The sequence below is a fragment of the Cannabis sativa genome, chromosome 2 (assembly GCF_029168945.1).
Source record: "Cannabis sativa cultivar Pink pepper isolate KNU-18-1 chromosome 2, ASM2916894v1, whole genome shotgun sequence".
Lineage (NCBI taxonomy): Eukaryota > Viridiplantae > Streptophyta > Magnoliopsida > Rosales > Cannabaceae > Cannabis > Cannabis sativa.
In genome coordinates this window covers 25,737,746-25,763,764 of record NC_083602.1, presented here as the reverse complement: position 1 = coordinate 25,763,764, position 26,019 = coordinate 25,737,746, and the positions used below count along the sequence as shown (strand labels likewise).

Sequence of the window (26,019 nt, the reverse complement as noted above, 5' to 3'; positions counted from 1 at the left end):
TTTTTCATTTGATTTTATTTTTAATTTTTTTGTCAAACAATCTTAGAATTAGACGACTGATTATTTGACTCGGTTTTCTATTTTTAATCGTGATCGTGTCTCCAAATGAGGGAGATGTCCCAATGGGATTGCAGACTATCATTTTAGTTAATTGCTATTAATAAAATTGTATGATTTATCAAAAAAAAATTATATTATAATATTATTCTTCAATATAAACTATCCCTATCCAGAAGAAAATAAGAAAATTGTGAGTTGGTACAGTTGTATCTAAAATTGAATGAAGAGGAAATTAAACTCTATACCCTTTTTATATTGTTCTCTTTTATTTTTACCTTCTTTTTTAAAGTCTATCATTTTTACCTATTTTTTTAAACATTGTACCAATTTTGCCCCTATCACTTCAAGATACTCTCTATGTGATTCTCTTACGTCAGGGTATTTTAGGTATAATACATATAAAAAGAGGTATGTTTCAATTAAATAAAATTAGAGGTAAATTTAATTAATTGATTAATAAAAGTGGTATTTTTCAACTTACCCCAAAACTGAAAGAGGTATTTTTTGAATAAATTCTAACGGGCCGGAGAAGGTAGGCCCAATAATAGAAACTGAGTCCAGCCCATTAACACAGCCAACTAATGATTTATCCGTTGAAGAAAACCTTCCTCATCAGTCTCCGTCGTCGTCAAAAAACTCTTAAACCTCTGCTCAGTGCTCTCTCACATTCTAAATCTTTCTTTCCAAGGATAGAGAGGACTAACATAGCATTAGAATCAAGATGAAATTGACCTTCAAAACCTAGAAATGGCGGATGGTTAGTTTCCTGTTTTTCCAATCTCATGGATGCCATCATCGCCTCTCGTCTTCTTCCCACTCACTTCCCTCCTCTATTCTCATCTCCGCATCCAAACTCATCACTCCCGCCATTTTCAAGAACTCGCCGTATCAGAACTCAGTCTCTCGCTTCCAAATTACAGAAACGTCAACTAATTTTATTCCCACATGTGTATAAATTTGCTGCATTTAGCTCCATAGAGCCTTGCTGTAGCTCACTGTGCTCCGAACAGGTAGTGAAAGAGGAACGTGTTGCTTCTTCTAGCCTGAATTCTCCGGAGCCAGAGGGAAGACTGCTTAAATGTGTGGCAAATAAAATAGTTTTGGCTTTGTTTTGTTTCGCAATCGGTTTCGCTCCAATTCGAGGGATTCGTGTGTCTGCCATTGCGGCTCCGGTTGCGGAGGTTTTGGGCAGAAGGGTGAAGGAGAATGAGAAGGAGAAAGAGAAAGGGAATGAAGGGAGTTCGAGGAGTCATGAGTATGCAGATTGCACGCGGAGATTACTAGAAACGGTGTCGTTTCTGTTGAGGAGTATAGAAGAGGCGAGGAAAGGAAATGGGGATGTGAAACAAGTCGAGGCGGCGTGGAAGGCGGTGAAGGCGAAGAAGGAGGAGTTGCAGGACGGAATCATGAATGGGCTTCATGTGGAGTTAATGGAATTGAAGAGAGATAAGGAGAAGTTGGAGAATCGGTCGGAGGAGATTGTGGATGCTGTGGTGAACACGAGGAGAGAATACGAGAAGTCGCTGGGGAATGTGGATAAAGAATTGGGGGATATGAAGGAGAGGTTGGAGGCGAGCTTGAAACGGCTGGAGCAAGAGTATAGTTCTATGTGGGAAAGAATTGGGGAGATTGAGGATGTTATTCTGAGGAAAGAGACAGCGGCAATGAGTTTTGGGGTGAGAGAGCTTTGTTTCATTGAGAGGGAGTGTGAGCAGTTGGTTCAAGGTTTTAATCGGGAAATGAGACGAAAGGGTATGGAAAGGTACGAGAGGTTGTATTTTGTAGTATGAAAAGAAAGCATTTTTGGTGTTCTTACCCCTTCAGGAGTCTAAATTTAAAACGAAGAATGCATTTGCCAAGTTCAGCTTTTTATGAAAAGAATGCATTTTTGTTCTGCAGCACTATGGTGCTGCTGGCTGAGGAATATGGTTTGGTTTGATGTTCTTATTTGCTTGCTCAATAGGAATCTGGTGACTCACGGTTCTTTTGCTAGCTCACTGTCTTCTTGATTAAAACTTGCATTATAATGCTTCTTTTGATATTTATCTCATATTGTGATTGTTATTCTCTTTCATTGGCACTCATCTGGGCCATTTGGATTTGAAGCTGGTCAGCTCTGACAGTGTAGGCATTTATACCGAAATTATATAACAAAAACAAACTTAAAACTTCATCAAGCTTTCCAGACCCATGGCTCTTGAGAAAAATACTGTGAACAATTACAGATGATGTTTCTTGTTGATTCAATTGTCTTTTTGAATGCTGCATGATTTGAATTACCTTGCAATATCATTTTTAAAAGAGGTTGATGAAGTTTTGTTGGTCTTTTCTCAGTATCTATTGTTATTTCGTTGCAGTGTGCCAAAGCGCCCAGTCACCAAACTTTCTAAAACTGATATTCAGAAAGAGTTAGAAAGTGTGCAAAGAAATCATTTGGAACAAATTATTTTGCCTAGTGTCTTGGAAGATAATGATCTTGGCTCATATTTTGACAACAATGCTAGTGATTTCGCTCAACATATAAAACAAAGACTTAGAGAGTCAAGAGAGATGCAGAAGTATGTAGAGGCTCGTATAAGAAAAGATATGAAGAAGTTTGGTGATGAAAAACGTTTTGTTGTGCTTACCCCAGAAGATGAGGTGGTGAAGGGTTTTCCTGAAATCGAGATGAAGTGGATGTTTGGAGACAAAGAAGTAATGGTTCCTAAAGCTGTTAGCCTTCATTTGTATCATGGGTGGAAGAAATGGCGTGAGGAAGCCAAGGCAGAACTTAAAAAAAAGTTGTTAGAAAATATTGAGTTTGGTAAAGACTATGTAGCTGAAAAACAGGTAAAATTTTCCTTTACAATTCTTGCCTTTATATAAATTTAAGAAAATTGATGTGCTTATTTACAATTGTTTTTTTTTTCACTGTACTTTAATGACAGGAACATATTCTTCTGGATCGAGATAGAGTAATGTCGAAGACTTGGTACAATGAGGAGAAAAAGAGGTGGGAGATGGATCCACTTGCTGTTCCTTTTGCTGTGTCAAAGAAACTTGTAGAGCATGCGCGGATTAGGCATGATTGGGCAGTAATGTATGTTGCAATAAAGGGGGATGACAAAGATTATTTTGTTGACATAAAGGTAAGTTCCATAGTTAATTTTCTCACTATGAGTTAATTTCTGTACTTATATATGCTCATACACTTACATTCCTATTCCAGGAATTTGATATGCTATATGAAGATTTCGGAGGGTTTGATGGCCTGTATATGAAAATGCTTGCCAATGGTATTCCAACTACTGTTCACCTGATGTGGATCCCTTTCTCAGAATTGAATCTTCAGCAACAGTTTCTCTTGACACTAAGGCTGTCTCAACAATGCTTCAATGCTTTATGGAAGACAGAAATTGTTTCATATGCAAGAGATTGGCTAATTATGAACTTTACAGAAGCAAATGATGACATAATGATGGCAATTGTGTTTCCTATACTGGAGCTTGTGATCCCTTACCCTGTAGGGTTTTGTTTTTCATCTTTGCATATTATTTTTTCTGTTATACTTACTAACTCTATTTTAAAGTTCTGAAATTGTTGATTGGTTCATTCCAGGTAAGAATCAAGCTGGGGATGGCATGGCCTGAGGAAATCGATCAAGCTGTTGACTCAACATGGTACTTGAAATGGCAATCTGAGGCAGAAAAGAGTTACAAATCCAGAAAGAGAGATGACTTCCAATGGTTTTTCTTGTTTACTATAAGAACTGTTATATATGGATATATGTTGTTTCATGTCCTCCTATTTCTGAAAAGAAGAATCCCAGTAGTTCTTGGTTTTGGGCCATATAGAAAAGATCCAAACTTTCGGAAATTAGGGAGAATGGTATTGCTTCATTCCTTACCCCAATTTATATAAATATTTATTTATGGTATAAATTCACAATATTGTGTATGACCTGTTCTTCGTCATTCCGTATGATTTGATTGTAAGTTCCTGCATGACTAATTTAAGTTCAAGCCGTACTAAGGTTCTTACATTTAACCCGTCATAGTTAAACACTAACTTAAGTAACTGCAAAATAACTGTTTTACTACCCTTACCCTGCTATTTTTTTTTGTCATTGTGCAACAAAGGAAACATTAGTAGATCTGAAGATTGTTATTGGCTACTATGCTTGATCAAGTGCTTGGGCATCTTTGTTCTGATCCCATTATCCTACTGTTTACCTGCTATTATGCAGAAATATTATCTCAAATATAGAAAGAGGAGAGTTAAACAAAGGAAAAAGGCTGGGTTTGATCCTATAACTCGAGCTTTTGATCAAATGAAGGTATATTGTTGCCACATAAAGGTTCTTTTGATTATAGTGCCGATATTGTTTTATTTTATGGTCTGAAAAATCTTTTCTGGTTTGCAGAGGGTAAAAAATCCACCAATACCTTTGAAAGACTTTGCAAGTATTGAGAGTATGAGAGAGGAAATGAATGAAGTTGTAAAATTTCTTCAGAATCCTCGTGCATTTCAGGAGATGGGTGCTCGTGCACCTCGGGTATATTCTTCTTAAGATATTTGCAGAAACTTCACTGTATACACATTGTCCTCCTATATAGCATGCATCATGATAAAACATATCTTTCACTGGTCTGTCTCCTATGATGAGTAAAGATAGGAGTGTGTTTATAATATATATATATATATATATACATATAAATATTTGGTGAGCTTATTGTTTATATAGTTTGCATGGTTTCGAAATGTTTCCTACCATTGGAAGCTCATGCTGACATTTCTCTTCTTCTAGTTCTTTATTTAATAGTGTTTGGTCTAAGAATTAGAAATAAAAAAATTAAAAAAAAAATATAAGTTCAGCTTAAGTACATGCATTTGTTTTTACTAGTTTTAGCACAGGTGTTCAAGGAAGCGGTGACTGATGTGATGAGCATCTAAGATGGTTGTCGCTTATATTGCAGGGAGTTCTTATTGTTGGTGAGAGAGGCACAGGAAAGACATCTCTAGCATTGGCTATAGCAGCAGAAGCTAAGGTTCCTGTTGTTGAAGTGAAAGCTCAAGAGTTGGAAGCAGGATTATGGGTTGGGCAAAGTGCATCAAATGTTAGGGAGCTATTTCAAACCGCAAGAGATCTGGTTCTCATCTAAAATCTTCTTATTACTGTCACATTTATCTTCTTACAATATTTTTTAAAAAAATCGGTGAAAATGTATGTGAGGATTCAATATTAAGAAGTAAAAAAGAAGGAAAGAAAAAACAGAGAAATATTTACTTGTACATTGAAAAAGATTTTGGAAATGAAGAAAAAAAAAAATAAAAAATCATACTCTAAAATTGTGGAGACTTGTCATATCTTTTAGAAAGATTATTTGTTATTTTGAAGGAATAATTAACAGATTAGATTAGAATAATGATGTTTTTGAGTTTTAACTTATATTTGCTTACCATTGACATTTTTAGCTTTGAAAAGGAAGAGGCTAGTTCCAATTTCAGATGCTGCAGCTGAGAAACCTTCATATGAAAAATACATGAAGGCTGCTAGACAAAATAGGAATATTTTACAAAATTATTTAACTATACTTTTTCTAAAAATTTGCTCTCTAACTTTGTGTTTGAATCCAAAATAGGAAATAAAATTGTTTAGAATTTTTGTTTTCCTTCCTATAATTTTATTTCCAAACATAGAGAGGGAAACTTTCAATTCCTGTCCTCGTGGTTTCTCTCTCTCTCTCTCTCTTTCTCTCTCTCTCTCTCTCTCTCTCTCTCTCTCTCTCTCTCTCTCTTTCAGCTTATTTTACAAGAAGTTGAGCATCAATGAATGTATGAACGATGGAGAGAAACTGAAAAACTGAGTCTAAATGATGATGTGGAATATATATGGAACTGAATTTCGCCATCGCTGTAATTGAAATCTATCCAAAAAAAAAAAGTTCTGCCATTGCTTATGGAACTGCTTTTGTTTGTTCCAAAAAAAAAAATTATTTTATTGTTAAATTTGATAAGAGACAGGTTGTTTTGTGCTCTATCTTTTCTTAAGTACTATGATTTCATTTCCAGGCCCCAGTAATCATATTTGTGGAGGATTTCGACCTTTTTGCTGGAGTTCGTGGCACATATATTCACACTAAAAATCAGGATCATGAGGCTTTCATCAATCAACTTCTTGTGGAGCTTGATGGGTAACTTCTTGTTTACCGTAATCCGATCTGTGGCGTCTAAGTCTTGCCACTTAGTCATGCCCTTACTTTATTTTATCCACACTTTCAGTCCGTGTCCGTGCTTGCCTCTTTATTATTAATAGTAATGGAGCAACCTGCATTGTTTGCTCTCCCTATGCAATCTCTGCAGTTTCTCATTATTTTCCTTTTTGCAGGTTTGAAAAACAAGATGGGGTTGTTTTGATGGCCACGACTAGAAATCTGCAACAAGTTGATGAGGCCTTGCAGCGGCCTGGTCGGATGGATAGAATATTTCATCTTCAAAGACCAACGCAAGCAGAAAGAGAGAGAATATTACAGATTGCTGCAAAAGAGAGTATGGACACTGAGCTGATTGACTTTGTAGACTGGAAAAAGGTAGTTTCAATCTCCTAAATGACTTTTGTTTGTTTGACTTTCATTGAATTCTTAATCCCATGGTTTCTAGGGATGATCATACAGTATTTATTTTGGCATATTGCTAATGGATTTTGGAGTGCTGCTCGGTTTTCTCTATCTTATTCCATGGTTGATAGAATGAGTTGGTAATTTTCTCTTGATACCTGAACATATTTTGCCTTCAGGTTGCTGAAAAGACAGCTCTTTTACGACCTATAGAACTAAAACTTGTCCCAGTGGCATTGGAAGGAAGTGCTTTCCGGAGCAAATTTCTTGATACAGATGAACTTATGAGCTACTGTGGATGGTTTGCGGTACGAACAAAATTTTCGTCTCATTGTTCCTTTGAGAGTTTGATTTACTTGATTGATCTAAACTTGAATGTGAAGCCTTCTAGATATATTTGCATTATGCAGCTCTCTCTTCATATTTTACTCTTTTTCTTATTGTTTTGTTTTGTATATGTTTATTATTTATTTATTTTTATTATACATCATTTGAAGAAGATATTTATAGAGGGCTGGATCTGTTGAATAAAATTAGTATGTTTCCAGACTTTCAGTGGTATTATTCCTAATTGGGTGCGAAGAACCAAACTTTCAAAGATGCTAAGCAAAATGCTGGTGAATCATCTTGGGCTTACATTGACTAAAGAAGATCTGCAAAATGTGGTTGATCTAATGGAACCATATGGTCAGATAAGCAATGGAATAGAATTTCTCAGCCCCCCTATTGATGTAAGATACTATTATTTTCCTCAGGATCATAGTATATGCTCCTTGTTCTAGATTAATGCTTTTTTTTTTTTTTTAAATTATTATGGTTTCATAATGACAGTGGACGAGAGAAGCCAAATTTCCGCATGCTGTTTGGGCTGCTGGGCGCAGCCTAATTACTGTTCTACTTCCAAACTTTGATGTTGTAGATAATCTATGGCTTGAGCCATTGTCTTGGGAGGTTTGCCATTTTTGCAACTTCATATGATTAAATCATTTAAGTATATTTATTGTGTGTGCTATAGAAATTTAACTTTTATATCTAAAAGATCTTCTCTATTTGCTATTGGTGATACGAGCTGTATGGTTGTAGTGCATTTCCGTACCTTGAGGTGATTAATCGTTAAATTAGGCTCCTTAAGATTAGATTCTGTTGCTAGGGGTGTAGTGTATCTCCGTGCCTTTGTTGTATTATTATTTGGTTATCTTATTCAACATTATGTTCAATAGCTGATTTTCTCTATATATACTTAGAAAAAACGTGAAGAGTTAGCATGTAAATTACGCCTAGAGGAACGCTAATACTCTAACCTGCAGGGAATTGGGTGTACAAAGATCACTAAAGCAAGAAATGAAGGCTCCACCAATGGGAATTCTGAGTCACGGTCATACCTAGAAAAGAAACTTGTATTTTGTTTTGGTTCCCATATTGCATCTCAAATGCTGCTTCCTTTTGGAGAGGAGAACTTTCTGTCTTCCTCAGAACTTCAACAAGCACAGGAGGTTGACAACATCTATGCTTTATGTTAATTTTTTGTAACACAAGAAACCTGGATGGCTCTTATAAAATGCTACAACTTTATTTCGTCCTTACTCCTTTTGGCCATTTGAAACAGATAGCTACGAGAATGGTTATTCAATATGGATGGGGACCTGATGATAGCCCTGCAATATACTATCATACTAATGCGGTATTCTCCTTTCTTTATCCCCTAGAGTTTCATTCGGTTATGAATAGGACAGGTAGAGAGAGAGAGGAAATATGGTGATAATAATAATAAAAAAAGTGAAGCATGTGGTGTCCTATATTCATCAACTTACATTTCAAGTCCTCACCTTCCTGGGCCTCAAACTGTGTTGTAGAATTCTTAAAACATTCCTTATTCAAGTTAAGAAGGCATGTATTCTTGGGAGTGAAAATAAGCTAGGAAGCATTCATATGAAAAGGGAAGCTTCTGTACAGCAAAAGAAGAATATATAATCACTCATTTAAATAACCATCTTTTCTGGTTTGATTGCTATGGCAGTCTAAACTGGCAAAGTGGAAACTTTTTTCTTCCGATAACCATGAATCTTAGGTTGGGAGATTGATCATTTTGCTGCTTAATTGACAGATTGTATTTTGTGTTTGGCGCAGGAAACAGCACTAAGTATGGGAAACAACCATGAGTACGAAATGGCAACAAAAATTGAAAAGGTACTAACTTGTAGCCACCTTGCATGTTACTTTTCTTTCCCACACTAACATAATAGATACTGTTATAAGTTCTGTCCTGGCTCTAATAATATATTCCTGTTGGGGTTTTGTATACATATTTTTCAGATGTATTATTCAGCATTTTACAAGGCAAAAGAAATGCTTCAGAAAAACCGTCAGGTTCTTGAGAAGATCGTTGAAGAGTTAATGGAATTTGAAATCTTGACTGGGAAGGTACATATAAGTCATCTAGTACTGTTTGACTAATTATAATTTGTTTCATCTGACAACAATAATTTGTTCCAATCCTTTTTTTTTTAAATCATCACATTCTGTGCAATGACCCGTGAAACATTGGAATTGGAAATTCCAAAAGAGAAAACCTTTATGTTTAGAAGATATGTTTTATGTATCCACAGGATTTGCAAACAATACTTGAAGATAACGGTGGGATTAGAGAGAAAGAACCATTTTTCCTTTCTAAAGTTCAGGAAGTAGAGGTAATTTATAATCGAATGAATTAAACTTTATACACTTCCTTGTAAGATTCATAACATTTTTGTCCATTTCTTTTTCCAGCCATCATCTAGCAACTTTCTTGATGAAGGAACTAAGTTGGCTACAGCGCTTCTAAGTGAAGCATCTTAAGTCTAGAGAAGCAAGCGGCCTTTGAAATAAGCTCCACATCTTTGATTGAAAATAGTTGTGTTTTCTGAAGAGTCAAAGACACAATGTAAATCGGCTTTCGTTGAGAAGAGGCGAAAATTTTCCTTCTCAAGCATTTACGTAAGAGCTTCCATTATCTTTTCTGAATTTTTATTTTTGTAATTAAAATTATTTATAGTAAAATAAAAATCATTGGTAGAAGAGGTGTTTATGATATTCTTCATCAATTAGAGATCATCAAAATCTGAAATAACCAAAGCCAAATCCAAACTTAGGATTTTGGATATTCTGTATTAACACTTTCATTGCCCCACATACAAAAATATATTGCTAGAGTAGAGTCTGGTCTTAAATCTATAACTGACTTATTACGATCAAGAACTGTAGATGTAAAAGATTTACATAGAAAAAAAAGAGAAAAAAGAATATAGACTAAAATATCAAAGCATCAGCTTGGAGAAATGATGACCCCACAGGAGGGCTACTAGTGTTACTACTAGTAGTGTTACTGGTAGGTGATGGGGCAGTAAAGATAGTCTTATCTTTTGATGTCACATCTTGACAAATGCTTTTTCTCCTTGGCTTAGCCTCACCAAGCATGGTTATTATGTCCCTCATTGATGGTCTATCTTTGGGAAGTTTTGCTGTGCAAAGAAGAGCAATTCTGAGCACAAGTAGCATCTCTTCTTGGATATGCTTGCATTGTCCAGAAATATAAGGGTCCAAAGCTTCTTCTATGGTTCTTTTGTTTCGTATCTTACTCCTAACCCATTCCACTATATCGACTGACTCCCCAAATGAAGGGTCTAGCGGTGTCTTTCCACTTAGAAGCTCTAATAGAACAACTCCATAGCTATATATATCAATCTTCTCATCAACTTTCATTGTGTAACCATATTCTGCCACATAACAAAAGAAAAAGTAAAGAATGAACTATTAGATTTTATTTATGAATGTTGCTTTTTCTTTCATATCTAAACTATAACAAAATCTTCAAAGAATTATGTTACATACACCTGGCATCATTTTTTTACTACATAGTTTTAAAGAGTAATATATGTGCATGATTTTAAAGAGTACATCATATTTTGTGCACGTTATTACTACTCAATTTCAAATAGTGAAATTGTTATAAATGATATAATTTACGAAATATTAATTTTAATTTGTATTTTCGAAAACCACTTTATAGTGTAAGTAATTTTATTAATCTGCTACTAAGTTAGTTAAAATGACGTGTGATTACACTAGTATTTTCTACTATTAATTTATATTATGGCAAGCATTAGAAAAGAAAAAAAAAAGGAAATTAACTAGAAAGGAATAACGGTAAATAACAAACCTGGAGCAATGTATCCATAAGAACCAGCGACCATGGAAACGGTCTCATTCTTATGAGTCATCATCCTGGCCAACCCGAAATCTGCAACTCTGGCATCCAAATTTGCATCAAGCAGTATATTATTGGACTTGATATCACGGTGGATCACCGAAGGGTGGCAATCATGGTGGAGATAATGCAAGCCTTGGGCCACCCCAACAGCTATATTATAGCGCGATACCCAGTCCACCAACAATTTCCCAGCTTGGTTTCCATGGAGGGCCGTGGCAAGGTTCCCATTCGGCATGAACTCATAGATCATCATCACCTCCGTCCGATTGTGGAGATAACCCAGTAGCCGTACGATGTTTCTGTGTCGAAGCCTGCCCAGAAGATTTACTTCGCCCAGTAGGTCATCGCCGCTTTCCATGTCCGAACTCGACCTCCATAGCTTCTTTACAGCCACAGCTGAATTGGGTCTGTGGCTTTCGGCCTTGTAAACCACCCCGGTACCTCCCATTCCTATTATGTTTGACTCCTTTATGCTTGATAAGATGTCGCAACAACTGAAGTTCACTCTTTGGAAAGCTACAAGTCTCCATGGCCATTCATCGTTTCCCTTGTAGAAAAAGTCTCCCAAGAAACTGTTATAGAGATACCATTTTCTGTACACGTATCTCCCTGTAAAGAAGGTCAGGAAGAGAGAACAAATCACTGATATTCCGACAATGAATCCAATGACGACGTGGTTGATGTGAACAGTTTTCGCTTGCCCCTTTTTTGTTGCAAGAACTTCTTGGGCAAGGTGGAAGTATGGCACCACAAAGCCCTTGGTTGCCTATAAGGTCGTTGGGGTTGATGGTCATTAGTATGCCATTGGTGGGTGCGAGCTGCGAGGTTGTTGTAAGACAAGTTGAGCATTTCCAAGGCCGGTGAGCTTCCAAAGTCCTCTCGGTATTCCACGGAAAGAGAATTTACGGAGAGGTCAAGAATGGATAATGTGGGCATTGTGGCTATTGGTTTCGGGATTTCTCAGGTGAAAGAGTTGTTATGTAGGTTCAAATTGACGAGCTTCTCACAAGAAGCTAAACTCTCTCGGAATTTTTCCGTGAGAACGGTTGTTTGAAAGATCAGGACCGAGAGAGAAGGGCAATCTTGAAACTAGTGCAGGATTTTGCCTTCCAGGTTGTTGTTGGAGGCCATAAAAGTTTGGAGATTTGGGAGGGAGAGAATACTAGAAGGAAGATATGATACAAGGTGGTTCCAAGAGACATCGATGAAAGAAAGCGATGTAGACATAGCAATATCTGATGGAATATGGCCAGTGAGATTGTTTTTGGCCAATTCTAGCCGCTCGAGAATTGGTAGGCTTCCAAAGCCAATAGGGATAGTCACTGAAATGAGATTATGTTGTATTCGAACCCGAACCAAGGACAAACAAGTTGGAAAGACCTAACGGGATTAAACTCGAAAATGAATTGTTGAAGAGGATGAGTTTAGTGAGATTACCGGAGTCACACAAACCTGGTGGAATCTCACCTGATAATGAATTTGATGACACGTCTAACCATTTTAAAGGTGAGTTCTTTCCAAGGTTCATAGGCAAAGGACCTGTTAAGTTATTCTTCCACAGCTCAAGAATCTCTAACTTAGTTAGCTCCTCCAGCTTGTGAGGAACCAAACCAGATAGATTATTGCACATCAAGTTCAACAGCCGCAAATTCTTCAACTCTGCAAGCTCTCCTGGTATCTCGCCTGAAATCTGATTATCGGAAAGGTCCAAAAACACAAAGCGATGCTATGTTTGCCAATCTCTGGTGGGATCCTTCCTTGAAACTTATTTCTGTATAAAAAAACTGTTGTAAGTTTCTGCAGCTTACCCATCTCAGGTGGTATTTGACCACTGAGATTGCCCACTGCCAAGTCAAGATACTGAAGACTTGTAAGGTTTCCAAGCTCAGCTGGGATTTCACCTTGAAAATCATTGTATCCAAGAATAATGGTCTCTAATGATGAGAGTTCCCCAAGCTCTCGTGGGATTGTTCCAGTCAGATTATTACCTGAAAGGCCTAGAAACTTCAACTTCTGCAGATTCCTGTATGAGATTGGAATAGAACCTTCAAAGAAACTTCCTCTAAAATCAAGGATTTCGAGAGCTGTTGCATTGCCGAGATCCTCTGGAAGAAGGCCGGAGAAGTTATTGCTCGACGCATTAACATAAGTCAATCCGGCAGACGTTCCAAGACCTGTTGGAAACTTGCCAACAAAAGAGTTTTGACTCACATCAATGGTCTTCAATGAGGTGAGATTGTACAGAGATTTCGGCAAATGAGAAGCAAACTCATTGCAGGAAATGTTAAGAGAATACAGGCTGCTCAAGCTTTGAATGTGATCCGATAAATGGCCACTGAGGCTCATGTTGGACAGATCAAGCTTTTCCACAAAGCCTTTGGAGCTGCACCAAACTCCAGTCCAGTTGCAATGAAGTGAACTGTTCTTGCTCACCGGCTTCTTCCAGTCGTTAAGGCAATCCATTGGATCAACCAAAACTGATTTTATGGACAACAAGACTGACAATTCTTCATTAGGCAGAGTCTGAGCCTCCAGAACAAAGACAAGAGAGAGACCAATGAAACAATAGAAGAACAACAGGGACTTTGGCATTGTGTTGTTCTTCTGGCTCTGCTCTTTTCAGATGTGTAGTAGCATGTCTGGGCTATCTTCTGTGGTAGTGGCAAGAGGGTGTCTTTGTATGATGACTAATAAAAAGAGGAAGAGAGTGAGATAACAGTTTTATGTATTTTGGCTGGGGAATAAAAAATAATAATAATAATAATAATAATAATAATAATAATAATAACAATAATAAATGGGGATAAACTTATTGTACTTTTGTAGATACGTGTGTTCTTGGGATCTGAACCAGCTAATTATCTGCACTTAATCACTGTGAAGCTTTGGACTTATTGAAAATCTCCCAGACAGCAAAAACATGGAGAGAATGTGTTTTCAGTGACTGATTTATTATTCTTATGTTTTACCTGTATAATTTATCAATGGTCAACCCATATGGGTATTGGGTATTAACCAAATGGATGCTTTTTACATAATTATGCTGAAAGAGTAATTTGTACTGTACGTCTCTCTCACACACACAACTTATTTCCATTTTAAATAGCACAGAACAAAGTTCTTGGGTACACTGAAAAAAGGAATTAGACTTATTTGGTTATGACACATTATAGGAGGGTTGCCTTTTAACATTTCTCCTTAATTAATTCATTTCTTCCATAAAAACTCTTTTCAAGAAATTAGTAACTCAATGGAGGCTTTTTGTGTATAAAACTGGCTGTAAAACAACCATCAAGACATTTTTTTGGGTAAAGAATTTTGGTTTAAGTTGTTTATTGGGTTGATTTATACTGATCTAAATAATTAAATTGCAAAACAAGAATCTCTCCATGTTAGAAGAGGATAATAAAAAGATTAGAAACAAGAGACAACTTGGAACTTTCACAAGAGAAAGGAGAGATAGGTAATGCAACAATCATTGTCTCGGCCAAAAATAACTCCCATTCCATCTCCCATAAAAAACAATTGCACCCCATTTCTAAGCCTTCATTTTCACATGCACACACCTGTCTTTATGCAATTATTTATAAACTTACAAATTATTTAATGTAGATACATTATATTAGATGCCCTACTAAAGGGTAATAATTCAAAGCAATAAAAGAGGAAGAAAAGGGCTGGAGGCCATGTGAGAGGACTCAAAATTTCCCATTATTGTAACACTATCACATTGACATAAGATCTGACTTAAAAAAGGGGAAAAAAAGTTTCCATTGGATTATTTTGGATTTGGATGGTCCTTAATACTATACATATGTATCTTTCCCATACTTTTGTGCCCTTTTGAGAGAATCCATTTAGGATGTTAGATATAGGATTAGGTGCCCCCACATGGCTTTATACTAAAGCCACCTCCACCCTTCCATAATTTTTTGTTCATCATTTGAGATTTTGGAATCGAAATGTGGGCAGTCTATGAAGTTCATTATTTTAGTGATGAAGAAGGTAGTAAGGTTCACATTAGTTTGATTTACCATTTGAAAATTTTAATGACAACTGACTAAAATAATTAGCAACAACTGCTTCATTTAGTACAAATCTAGGTCATAATGACATTCTAGTCTCCAATTTTATTAAGTGTATACATATACATATTTAATTTATTTTAAGAGAAGATTTTGTGAATACACATTATAAAAATTGTGAGTACTAACATCTGATGTTTCTTTACTTCCAACTTTTTTTATTTATTTATTTTTAATGAAATTTTGCGTAAGATCATCAAAGCCTAGTTCTTGAGGTGGGTCAGTGTTGTTTTTCTTCATACTTGAAGATTAAGTTTCCTTATGTATAACAATTATCTATATCACATGACCAATTATTAGTGATATAATAATATTGTACTCAGATCAGATAAAAAAATATATATTGTTGTGAAAACTTATCCCCAAAAATATTTCATTCCTTTCATGTGTCAGGCTTTCATTTTTTAGCTTTTACAAGATCCATGAGCCCTTTTTACACTTGGTGACTTGAGGATACTACAACTTAGAAAGGTAATGATTGGAAGACTAATAATAATTAGTATAATGAAGTGATATTTGATTTATTTCTGTCAAATTTTTAGTTTGTTTGATTGAGCTTGAGAATATAATGATACAAGTGTTGTAAGATATAGAGCCCATAGATACCTAATATCCTCAATAACAAGGCTAAGCATAGAGTTTAAAGGGTCCTTTAGTAGGCTGTATAAGTCTTATTATATTAAATAAGATAGTATTTGTTGAAAAAAAAAATTAATAATAATAATAATAATAATAATAATAATAATAATAATAATAATAATAATAATAAATAAAAAAATAGGAATAGGTCAGTAAAAAAGGAGAGCAAATTAAGAAGATATTTTTTCCACCTCCACCACTTTTACGTTAAGTTGGGTTTTATAAAAAAAAAATAATATTAAAAAAAAGGGCTATAAAGAGATAGAGGGTTGAACAGTTAATTTTTTTTTGAAAAATCTTTGGCAAGAAATTAATCGTACGAGTAAAACAGAGGGAAAAAAGAATCAAAAAAAAAAAAAAAAGCTTGCACATTCAAAGTCTACCTTCAAGCTTTATAAGGGTAAGGGAAAATTCATAATAGGAATCTATTCTTCTTCTTTTGATTCTTTTATTTTCAATCTTATGATTAAGAGTCATTCTAATCCTCTTTAATTCACTAGACTTCAGAAAATAAGTCTGTTAAGCAAAAATTTCACATTTAGAATATTAAAAATAAATGCAAAACACAATTTCACCTATGCCAAAATTATAGCATAAGAGTTTATTAATTTAAGTTCGACCCATCCAAGATTATAAAAATAATCTCTTAATTACAATCCTTTTATTTAAAGGAAATACCCTTTGATTCCAATTACAATGACATTAAATAATTAAAATAAATTTGGGAAATTTGGGGTAAATTTGGAATTGCAGCTGAACTCAGTCCATTTAATTAGCTGAGCTGCCTACATACCTTCTTTGTGAAGGATCAAGCCACTTGTAGTTCAGAATGCAGTATTTTAGAATTTGAATAAAGAATTCCGGTATATGACCACTTTCAGGAATTCTTTGCTATTTGAAAATTTAGAAAAAATTCCTAGGTGTACGACCTTTAAGGGAATTTTAGGATTTGTATTTTTGATACTATTTTTTTGCGGTATCGGCGACTGCACTTAGTCTTAGCAACTAAGTTGCCTACGTATCCTTTTATGGGAATCAAGTCAAACGTAGTTCCGAATTTAATTTTTTTATGAGGTGAATGACCTCTCTTTTAGAATGCCATTTAATTTGCTATGGCTTTGAATTTTAGTGCACTTTTTTAATTTTTAGGTAAAATTACCATTTTTTATATTTTTGTGAGGTTAATGACCTCTTTGAAATTTGGTGAGGTGGATGACCTCTTTAATTGGTTAATTTTAGTGAGCTCATTTGGAATTTTGTGCCATTTTGTATGGATTTAGAAATTTACCACTTTTTGGTGATAAATTTGAGTTTGGAGATCTTTTTATTATCTTTTGTAAATTTTGGAATTTTACCACTTTTTTTTGTGATGAAATTCAGTTTTTTGCAATCTTTTTATTATTTTTAGAAATAAAAAGATAATTTGACTGATATTTAATTATTTATTCCAAAATTTAGGGAATAATAATTTATCTTTTATTAAATACTATCTCAAATTTAAATTATTCAATTAAAAGATAGTATCTAAGATATTTATTTATAATTCAGTTCCTATTTTAAATTGAATTATACAACCGTAATGTATTATATATACCCATTTATATCACACGGCATAATATATATACACATAATAGTGATTATGCTTTTATTATTTTCTTGGCTCGCATGGTATATAAGAGTGCATATATATATATATATATTTCCTTTACTGACTATGGGTATATATGAAACCTTGTTTCACTGACCATGCACATGTACTCTGTATATATTTTTTTGCTTCTTTTTTCTTTATCAAGCCCATTCGTACTGTATATTTTTTTGCTTCTTTTTTCTTTATCAAGCCCATTCGTACATATATATATACTTTGTCTCAATTGTCAAATCGTTTAAAGTTAATGAGAAAGAATATATATATATTTATGAGGTGTGGGCACAATTGCATCTGTGCTTGAGTCAGAAATGAGATAATATTTTTGCTATATATACATAAACCATATATGACTTGACTTTTTTTCTTTTAAATAAATAATACATAACCACGAAACTTTAAAGTCTTGCACCAATATATGTATATATATATATATAGATATGCTTTGATTTTATCTCAAATTTATTTTATTTTTTTTTTGTTTCAGGTGCTTAAACTGCCCTTAAACCCACAACTCCAGAGGTTTGATTTAATCGCAAAAAAAAAAAAAAAATGATTTTAGAGCACCAATAAGATATAAACAAGGTCAATTTACTTTTTTTCTTTTTTTTTTTGTCAATTAAAATATACTTTTACCATAAATAAATTTGACAATAACTTTATGGATGAGTACATTTTCGGATGAGAGCATCCTTTTTCATTTAGGAATGAGGGGATTCTATGGATGAGGGCATCCATAAATTTAATGGAATGAAGGCATTCCACAATTTAAATTTAGTGGAATAAGAGTATTCCATAGATGAGAGCATCCAATTTTTTGGTGGAATGAGGGCATTCCATGGATGAGGGCATCCAATTTTTTGTGAAATGATGGCATTCCATGGATGAGAGCATCCATTTTCATTCATGGAATGAGGGCATTCCATAAATGAATAGAGAAAAATAAGAATGAGAGAGGAGCAAAATACACATCAAAAGAAAAAAAGAAATAGGAATGAGTTCATTCCATGAATACTTACCCTTGAAGCTTTCTTGATTGTTGTCAAAAAAAGTATCGTTTATATTTTTTTTCTCTGTGTTTTCTTTTCTCTCTTTCTCAGATTTTTTTTTTCAAAGTGTCGATCCTTTTTCTGTTCTCAACTTCTCCTATTTATAGACCCTATTTTTTCCAATAAAATTATTATTTTTTTTATCCTGTAACGTAAAGGATGAGTAAAAATAGGGGAGTGGGGAGTTGAGATCCTATTTTCTCTCTATTTGACTGATATTTTTTTTTTTATTATTATTTTAAAAACCAATAATGAAATAATAATAAATTTATTTATTCCTTTTTTTTTTTTATCGTTCAACAGATGCCCCTCAAACGAAGTGCGTGTCATTTATGTACACACATCTTGCTCGAGAATTTTGTATTTTATTTTGTCCGACCTACTTTTTGTGCGGTATGTCTAATTTTAGGGGACTTGGCTCTCAAAGAGCTCGAACAATTTAGGAAGAGAAATAGAGATTGGACCATCTTATCGACGCTCCATTCTCATTGAATGAAGTAAAAGCATCCAATGATCATCAAGATCCCGTTTCTTTGTGTAAGATTGAAGATGTAATCCTCGGGTGACTTACAATATAATTCTTCACTTGATGATAATGTTGTCCAACACACTCGAGGCTTTGGTCCCAATTTCCAAGCTAAAGTTCTTGGGGATATTGACAATAAACAGGATGCTGATATGGATTACCAAGTCACTGTGGACTTTTATCCAAGCCTTCATCGTGTTTTAGCAGAGAAAAAGGCCAATAACAATTTTTTCTTTCATGGACATGTTGTATTTGCGACATATCTTATTGAATGGACAGACCTTATTTTGCGCACAAATCGAGATACTTTGAATCATGCTGAAATTTATGGAGCTGTTTATATATCGAGATATCCATTCAACTATGAGAGATCTGTATGGCGAGCTTTATCTGAACTCTGGGGTCCTCTCGTCTAACACATTTCATCGTAGCGAGCGGTGAGATGGGAATATCTCTCGTATGATTTGAAGGTTATTGGAGGGTTACCTATTTTAGGAATTCCTTATGAAGAGTTCATACCTCTTAACAAAAAAGTGGTTGGTGGCACTCCATATCATTCTACTACGCGAGCTTTTAAGGTTCCACACTCAAATTTATAACTATTTGAAGAGTGTCAAAGTTTGTGCCAAATCAAATGATATAAATGTATCTTGGGAGCAGTGGATAGAATTTTTCTATAGAGGGAAAAAGATGTTTCAAGGTGTGAGACAAAACTCGACTTGTGAGGCCATTGGAGAAGACGACCAAAGGAAAGGTAAATCAAAAGTTAATCTTCACTCTATTCCATTGAACATTTCAAAAGAGGGTAGTCTTGCAGCCTTTCTGTCTTTATGGCTAAGTCGTTTTGTTTTTCCTATTGAGGCTCCAACATTAGACTCCGAAACTTTTTATATGGCTTCAATGATGGCCCACGGACACAAAGTTTCACTTGCACCCTCTGTTTTGGGATACATTTATCGAGCTTTGTATGATTCAGCCATACATGGCCAGGGGCGAGGTCAAGCCTCCTTACCTATGCATTATGTGATAGGTTGGTTAGCCGAGCATTTTCGCCATCTCTATAGTGGTTGGGATCTTATGGATCTTCCTCATTTAAGTAAGTATGGCGGGATCCCTGCTGAACGTCGAAGCATGAATGGGGCTAGACATATTTTAAGGGGAGAGGATTATGTTATGCATCGGCCATATTCATTTCCCATGGAGAAAGATCTAGACTTTCTGGATAATGAAGATTTATCTGATGAGAAATTTGAGTTACTGATTTCTATGCGTTCTTCTTTGCTACCCGTAAGAGTGGGTAACGATGCATATTTAGAACCTTATTATCCTAACAGATTTGCTCGCCAGTTTGGTTTCGATCAAGGTGTGCCCTCAGATAAGTTTTGTCTGAGTATTCCTAGGAGGAGGCAGTGTGGAATAAGCGAAATCGCTAAAGCTTGGGTTTTAATATTAAGGAGAAATACTGGCATCCACTTTCACATTCCTAGGACTCTCCGTATGGGTCAATGCACGTGGTGGTACTGTCGTTGGTGGGTGAGGAGTTGCATTCCATACTTGGGGAGATCTGTGAAGGCCATTCATTCAACATTGTCCAAGCAACCATTCAAAGAAGAGGAGTCAAATTATGTGATCAAAGACATTCGCTTACTTTACTCCAACCCTGAAGAAGTTTTTGAGAGATGTCCTCCCCAACATAATGAATTTACTGGCGCCAACTATGCTGATACTGAGTCGGACATTGGATCAGAAAATGTCCATTCCTTAGTCCCACATTTCAAACAAAAGAAACGTGCGAAGCATGACGAGTCTAGTCGTATTGAAGATGTCTTCTTCCCACTAACTCAGAGTTCAGAAATGCCACCATCTGATACTTGCTTCGGAGCTTCTAGCTCTAGGGATGAACAACTTATCGACTTTGATAGGTCTGATAATTATGTTAACAACAGGATTTGACAGTGAGGCATTGCCTGCAGAGCCAACCATTCCACCAGAACCGATTGTCTCAGCAAAGACGGGTACTCCATCATCACTTGTTCCTTCAGATTTGCTTATTCCTCGACCAAACCCGGTGTTGACAGTGTCAGCTTCAGCAATCACCAACTCAGACTTGAATGAGCATACCAAGAAGTTTGTGATTGAATGCATGAAAGACATTCTTCATTTGTCATCTTCTCCTCTGACCACATCAGACATTTCAAAACATCGTGCTGACGTGAGTATGCAACTCGACGTGTTGAGTACCCTTTGCGGGCATTATAAATGTGGCTTAGCAGAGGTTGCATGGTTCACTGACAATGTTAATGACTTACTCAAAACTCAAGAAAAGTTTCTCGCTTCTGCTCAAGTTGTTGAGAATGCCCTTAGTCTTGATGAATCTCTTATCACAGATCTTCTTCGTCGTGATAAGGATAATTTGGCAGCTATAGATCATTTGTCCATATCTGTTACTAACAAGACAAAGGATTTTGAAGATTTTAAAGCAAAGGAAGCAGAGATTATTGCGGCAGAACTAGCCATACAACAACGACGAGCTGAGTTCGAAGCTGAAAAAGCATCATTTGAAGTAGATCTTTCTAGTCTCAATGATTCCTTGAAGGAGCAACGACATCTCGCTGAGGAGAAAGATCAGTCAAAGAACCAAGCTAATGTGGAAAAATTCCATGAAGCTGAGAGAGCGAAAGCAACACTCAAGATTCAAGAAGAAGAGATCCAGAGGAGACTCGGCGCTTTGACTTTATTTCCCCAGATGGACTGAAGATCTTACAACTTTGCTTCTAAAACTTTTTAGCTTTAGTTTTAGTTTAGTCTTTGTTAACCCTTTTTTTGTTTATTAGCCTTGAGGACTAATAGTATTGTGTCATTTAGACCTTTTAGAATTTTGACTCCTTTGTTAGGAGGAATAAAGAATATTTTTTTTTTGTGGCTGCATCCAATTTTTGTTCAGATTGCCTACGTACCCTTTTAAGGGATCAAGCCGTTCGTAGTTCTTTACAATTTTTTTTTTTTGAGGAGATAATTTTTTTATTTTGTGTGGCTGGGCGTAGTTATAAACTAGATTGCCTACGTACCCGGAGTGGGATCAAGCCTTACGTAGTTCATTGCACACTCGCTTTTTTTTTAAGTGCGCTGTCTACACCATGGGTAAATACCTTTTTGTTTAAGTGTAGAACTTTTTGATGAACTTCCCATTAACACACGGATAAATGCGTCGGCCTTCTGAATTTCAAAGTTCATATGCCCCTCTTAGGAAGACCTTAGTAACAACATAAGGTCCTTCCCATTTTGCCTCAAATTTGCCTTTCATCCTTCTAGTTATGACAATTGGTCGTTTCACAGTAAGCACTAAATCTCCAACCGAAAAAGATCGAAATTTAACTTTCTTGTTGAATGCCCCAGCTACCTGGGCTTGATAAATTTCGAGCTTTTGTTGAATAGCAAGCCGCTTTTCATCTAATGCTTCAAGCTCGGCTAGACGGACTTGCACATTTTCATCTGGGTCTGTTAGTTGAGTAGCAATCCTTAGTGAAGGTATTTGAACCTCCAAAGGTAACACTGCCTCAGACCCAAACACCAAGTTATAAGGTGTGTAACAAGTCGCAGTCCTCACAGTGGTTCTATATGCCCACAAAGCTTCTAGGAGGCGTTCATGCCAATCCCTCTTATTCTTTGTCGCTGTCTTCTTCATGATTTTGCATAACACTTTGTTAAATGCTTCTGCTTGACCATTTGAAGACGGGTTGTAACTAGCCGAGAAACTATGCTTGAATTTGTACTTGTTCATCAACTTGACCATTGCCTTACACTTGAAATAAAGGGCATTGTCGGAGATAATTTTTGAAGGAATCCCGTATCGATAAATTACGTGGGTGCTTATAAAATCAGCGACATCTTCCGCCCGTACTTATTTTAGTGGTACGGCTTCAGCCCATTTAGAGAAGTAATCTGTGATGGCCAAAATATACTTATGGGCTTTAGAAGAGGGTGGCGTAAAAGGACCAATGACGTCATTCCCCATGTTTCGAAAGGCCATGACAGTATAGAAGGATGGAGTGGTTGAGGGGGTTGGTGGATGAAATCTCCATGTAATTGGCATGACTTACAACATTTAGCAAAATTAATTGCATCTTGAACCATATTAGGCCAATAGTAACCCAACCGCTTTAATTGAGTCGACAGTTTTGGGCCGGCTTGATGGGCGCCACATGTACCGGCATGAGTCTCTTGAAGTACATGTGCCGCTTCTTTTATCGAGAGGCATCTCAATAATATCCCATCGAATGAACGCTTGTACAATGTGTCATTAAAGACCACAAATCGAGGTGCTCTTCTTCTTACATCCACTCTTTTCTTCAAGTCTTCTGGCAAGACTCCTTCTTGGATGTAGTCTTTGATTGGCTGACGCCTTGATCATTTTCGTTTGTACTATCCGGGAAAGTTATCAAGTTGATTGTATTTTCTTCTTCAACTCTTTCCGTAGATTGGGATAATACATGGCGTTCCCCTATGGTAATTTGAATATCCCTTTCTTCAGGAAGTGTTAGTGATGCAGCTAAATTAGCCAATGCATCAGCTTTACCATTTTTTGATCTGGGGATGTGATTTAGAGTTATATCTTGAAATTGGCCAAGCAAATATTTAGCCTTTTCGTGATAAGGGACTAAATTTTCATGCTTGACGGCAAATTCACCACTCATTTGTTTAATAACCAAAAGAGAATCACCAAATACCTCCAATGATTGTATTTTCATTTCGAGTGCAACTTCGAGGCCGATAACTAATGCTTCATATTCTGCTACATTATTTGTGCATATAGCTAGAATATGGAAAGAGTAAGGTATCGGAGCCTCCCGACAGTGTCACAAAGACAATTCCACTTTGCCCACTACTTCTTGCTGCCCCATCAAAATATAATTGCCAAGATGAAGTATCAATTGCGAAGACTTCTTCATCCGGAAGATCCTCGTGCAACTCCATATCATCCGGAATTGGGTGTCTTTGCCAGAAAATCAGCCAAAGCTTGTCCTTTTATTGCTTTTTGGGGGACAAAGTTGATTTCAAATTCTGATAGCATCATGGACCATTTGGCAAGTCGTCCAGACAACACGGGCTTGGATAGGATATATCTTAGAGGGTCAGCTTTTGACACTAAAGTCACAGGATGTGAGAGCAAATAGTGTCGTAGTTTTGTGACAGCAAAGATTAAAGCCAAACACACTTCCTCAATCGGAGGGTAGTTTTGTTCTGCCCCTACTAAAGTTCTACTTAGGTAGTAAAGAGCAACTTCTTTTCCCTCCTCATTGTTTTGTGCCAGCATGGCTCCCAAGGAGCGGTCGAGTGAAGTGATATATAATATCAATGGCTTTCCTAAGATTGGAGCTCTCAACACTGGTGGGTGCAACAGGTACTTTTTAATGCTTTCAAAAGCATTTTGGCATGCCTCATCCCAAATAAATGGGACATTTTTCTGCATCAACCGCGAAAAGGGTTGACATCTACCAGACAGGTTTGAGATGAATCTTCGAATATACGCAAGTTTTCCCTGTAGTCCACGTAGTTGACGTAAATTACGCGGGGGAGGCATTTCCAAAATTGCTTTGATCTTTGCAGGGTCGATTTCAATTCCTCGATGTCTGACAATAAACCCGAGGAACTTTCCCGATGTTACTCCAAATGCACATTTTAAAGGATTCATCTTGAGATTGTGTTGCCTAAGTCTGTCAAAGACTCGTTTTAAATCGTCAAGATGATTCGTCCTTTCTTTTGTTTTGACCACTAGATCGTCGACATAACATTCGACAGTATTGTGCATCATGTCTTCAAAAATTGTGGTCATTGCTCTTTGGTAGGTTGCCCCTGCATTCTTGAGGCCAAATGGCATAACTGTATAGCAAAATATGCCTTTTGGTGTCCGAAAAGCAGTGAGCTCTTCGTCCTCGTGTGCCATTTTGATTTGGTTGTACCCAGAAAATCCATCCATGAATGATAAAGCATCAAAACCAGTGGTAGCGTCTATCAATAACTCAGTGATGGGGAGTGGGAATTCATCTTTTGGGCAAGCTCGATTAAGATCTCGATAATCCACGCATATGCGGAGTTGCCCGTTTTTCTTCATCACTATGACGATGTTTGCAAGCCAAGTAGGATACTGAACTTCCCGAATAAATCGGCAGTCTCTTAACTTGTCAATTTCTGCCTCGACTTTGGGAAGTAATTGTTGGGAATTATTTTACCAGGATCTTAGATCTACTCACAAGTATGTTTATTAACAACCTAAATATGAACTTTCTAAAACGATAAATTAAACACATATAAAGTTAAGAAAACCTTACATTGATGCAGCGGAATTAATGTCTCCTTCCACTCAGATCTCTAACCCTTGATTCCTTTCTGTAGCAGAGTATAATCAAGATCTGAGCCCGAATGTCCTCCTTCTTCAAGCTTTGATCCTTCACAGTCTTCCAATCTATGATTGAGTTACTGCTTGCTGTGTGTGGGCACTTACTCTTTCACTAGGGTCACGAAAAAGATGAAGGGAAAAGAGAGAGAGGTATTTTGGCCAAGGTAGAAAGTGAGGGAAGGCTCAGTTTTTCTGAAGAGAGAAAATTCTGTCAGAAAGCTAATTTGAAAACTTGTGTTTTGACTGAGCCATCACTTTCTATTTATAGGCAACTACTAGGTTTAGGTTAGGATTTATTTGGCATTAAAATAATGAAAATATTAATTTGAAAAAGCCTTTTAAGTGGCCGGCCATATGGTGTTATTGGGCCTCACTTAATTTTGCAATTTTATCAAATTTTATCTCTATTTTCTCAAAAATGCCAATTTTCCAATTCTAACCTTTTAAATGCCAAAACTAATTATTTAATAACTAAAATAGATTATTAAATAATATTGTCATTTAATTTAATTATTAATTAGACATATAAAGTCTATTAATAAATAAATAAACCTAGAAAACTCTTTTCCTTACAATTTCACTCACCTTAGTGAAAATTCATAAAATTAGACATAGTCTAACTTTAGAATTATAATTGACCAATCACGAATCAATTAATGAGTCTTACAAGCAGAATGTTCTCAACTAGAATGGGGACCATGGATCTATATGCTGAGCTTCCAATAAGTGAACCAAATTTACCAAGTAAATTCCTACTTATTAATTCTTCGTTG

The 26,019-nt window shown here is 36.0% G+C and overlaps 2 protein-coding genes across 2 annotated transcripts; one reads left to right on the top strand and one right to left on the bottom strand.

Annotated features, from left to right (window-relative positions):
- The first annotated feature begins 660 nt into the window (after positions 1-660).
- LOC115720661 (probable inactive ATP-dependent zinc metalloprotease FTSHI 5, chloroplastic) lies at positions 661-9,710 on the top strand. Its single transcript, XM_030649824.2, has 19 exons — positions 661-1,822; positions 2,418-2,889; positions 2,988-3,188; positions 3,269-3,562; positions 3,658-3,927; positions 4,286-4,375; positions 4,463-4,594; positions 5,016-5,189; positions 6,112-6,233; positions 6,428-6,629; positions 6,836-6,964; positions 7,205-7,387; positions 7,488-7,607; positions 7,964-8,149; positions 8,263-8,337; positions 8,784-8,843; positions 8,970-9,077; positions 9,263-9,343; positions 9,423-9,710. The coding sequence occupies exons 1-19, from the start codon at positions 843-845 to the stop codon at positions 9,489-9,491; spliced, it is 3,948 nt and encodes a 1,315-aa protein (XP_030505684.2). The 5' UTR covers positions 661-842; the 3' UTR covers positions 9,492-9,710.
- Positions 9,711-9,761: 51 nt separating this feature from the next.
- LOC115720662 (leucine-rich repeat receptor-like protein kinase PXL1) lies at positions 9,762-13,809 on the bottom strand. Its single transcript, XM_030649825.2, is given in 6 exon segments — positions 9,762-10,408; positions 10,852-11,617; positions 11,619-11,718; positions 11,720-12,270; positions 12,272-12,619; positions 12,622-13,809. Coding segments are annotated over 6 exon segments (3,105 nt in total). The 5' UTR covers positions 13,495-13,809; the 3' UTR covers positions 9,762-9,941.
- Between the last annotated feature and the right edge of the window lie 12,210 nt (positions 13,810-26,019).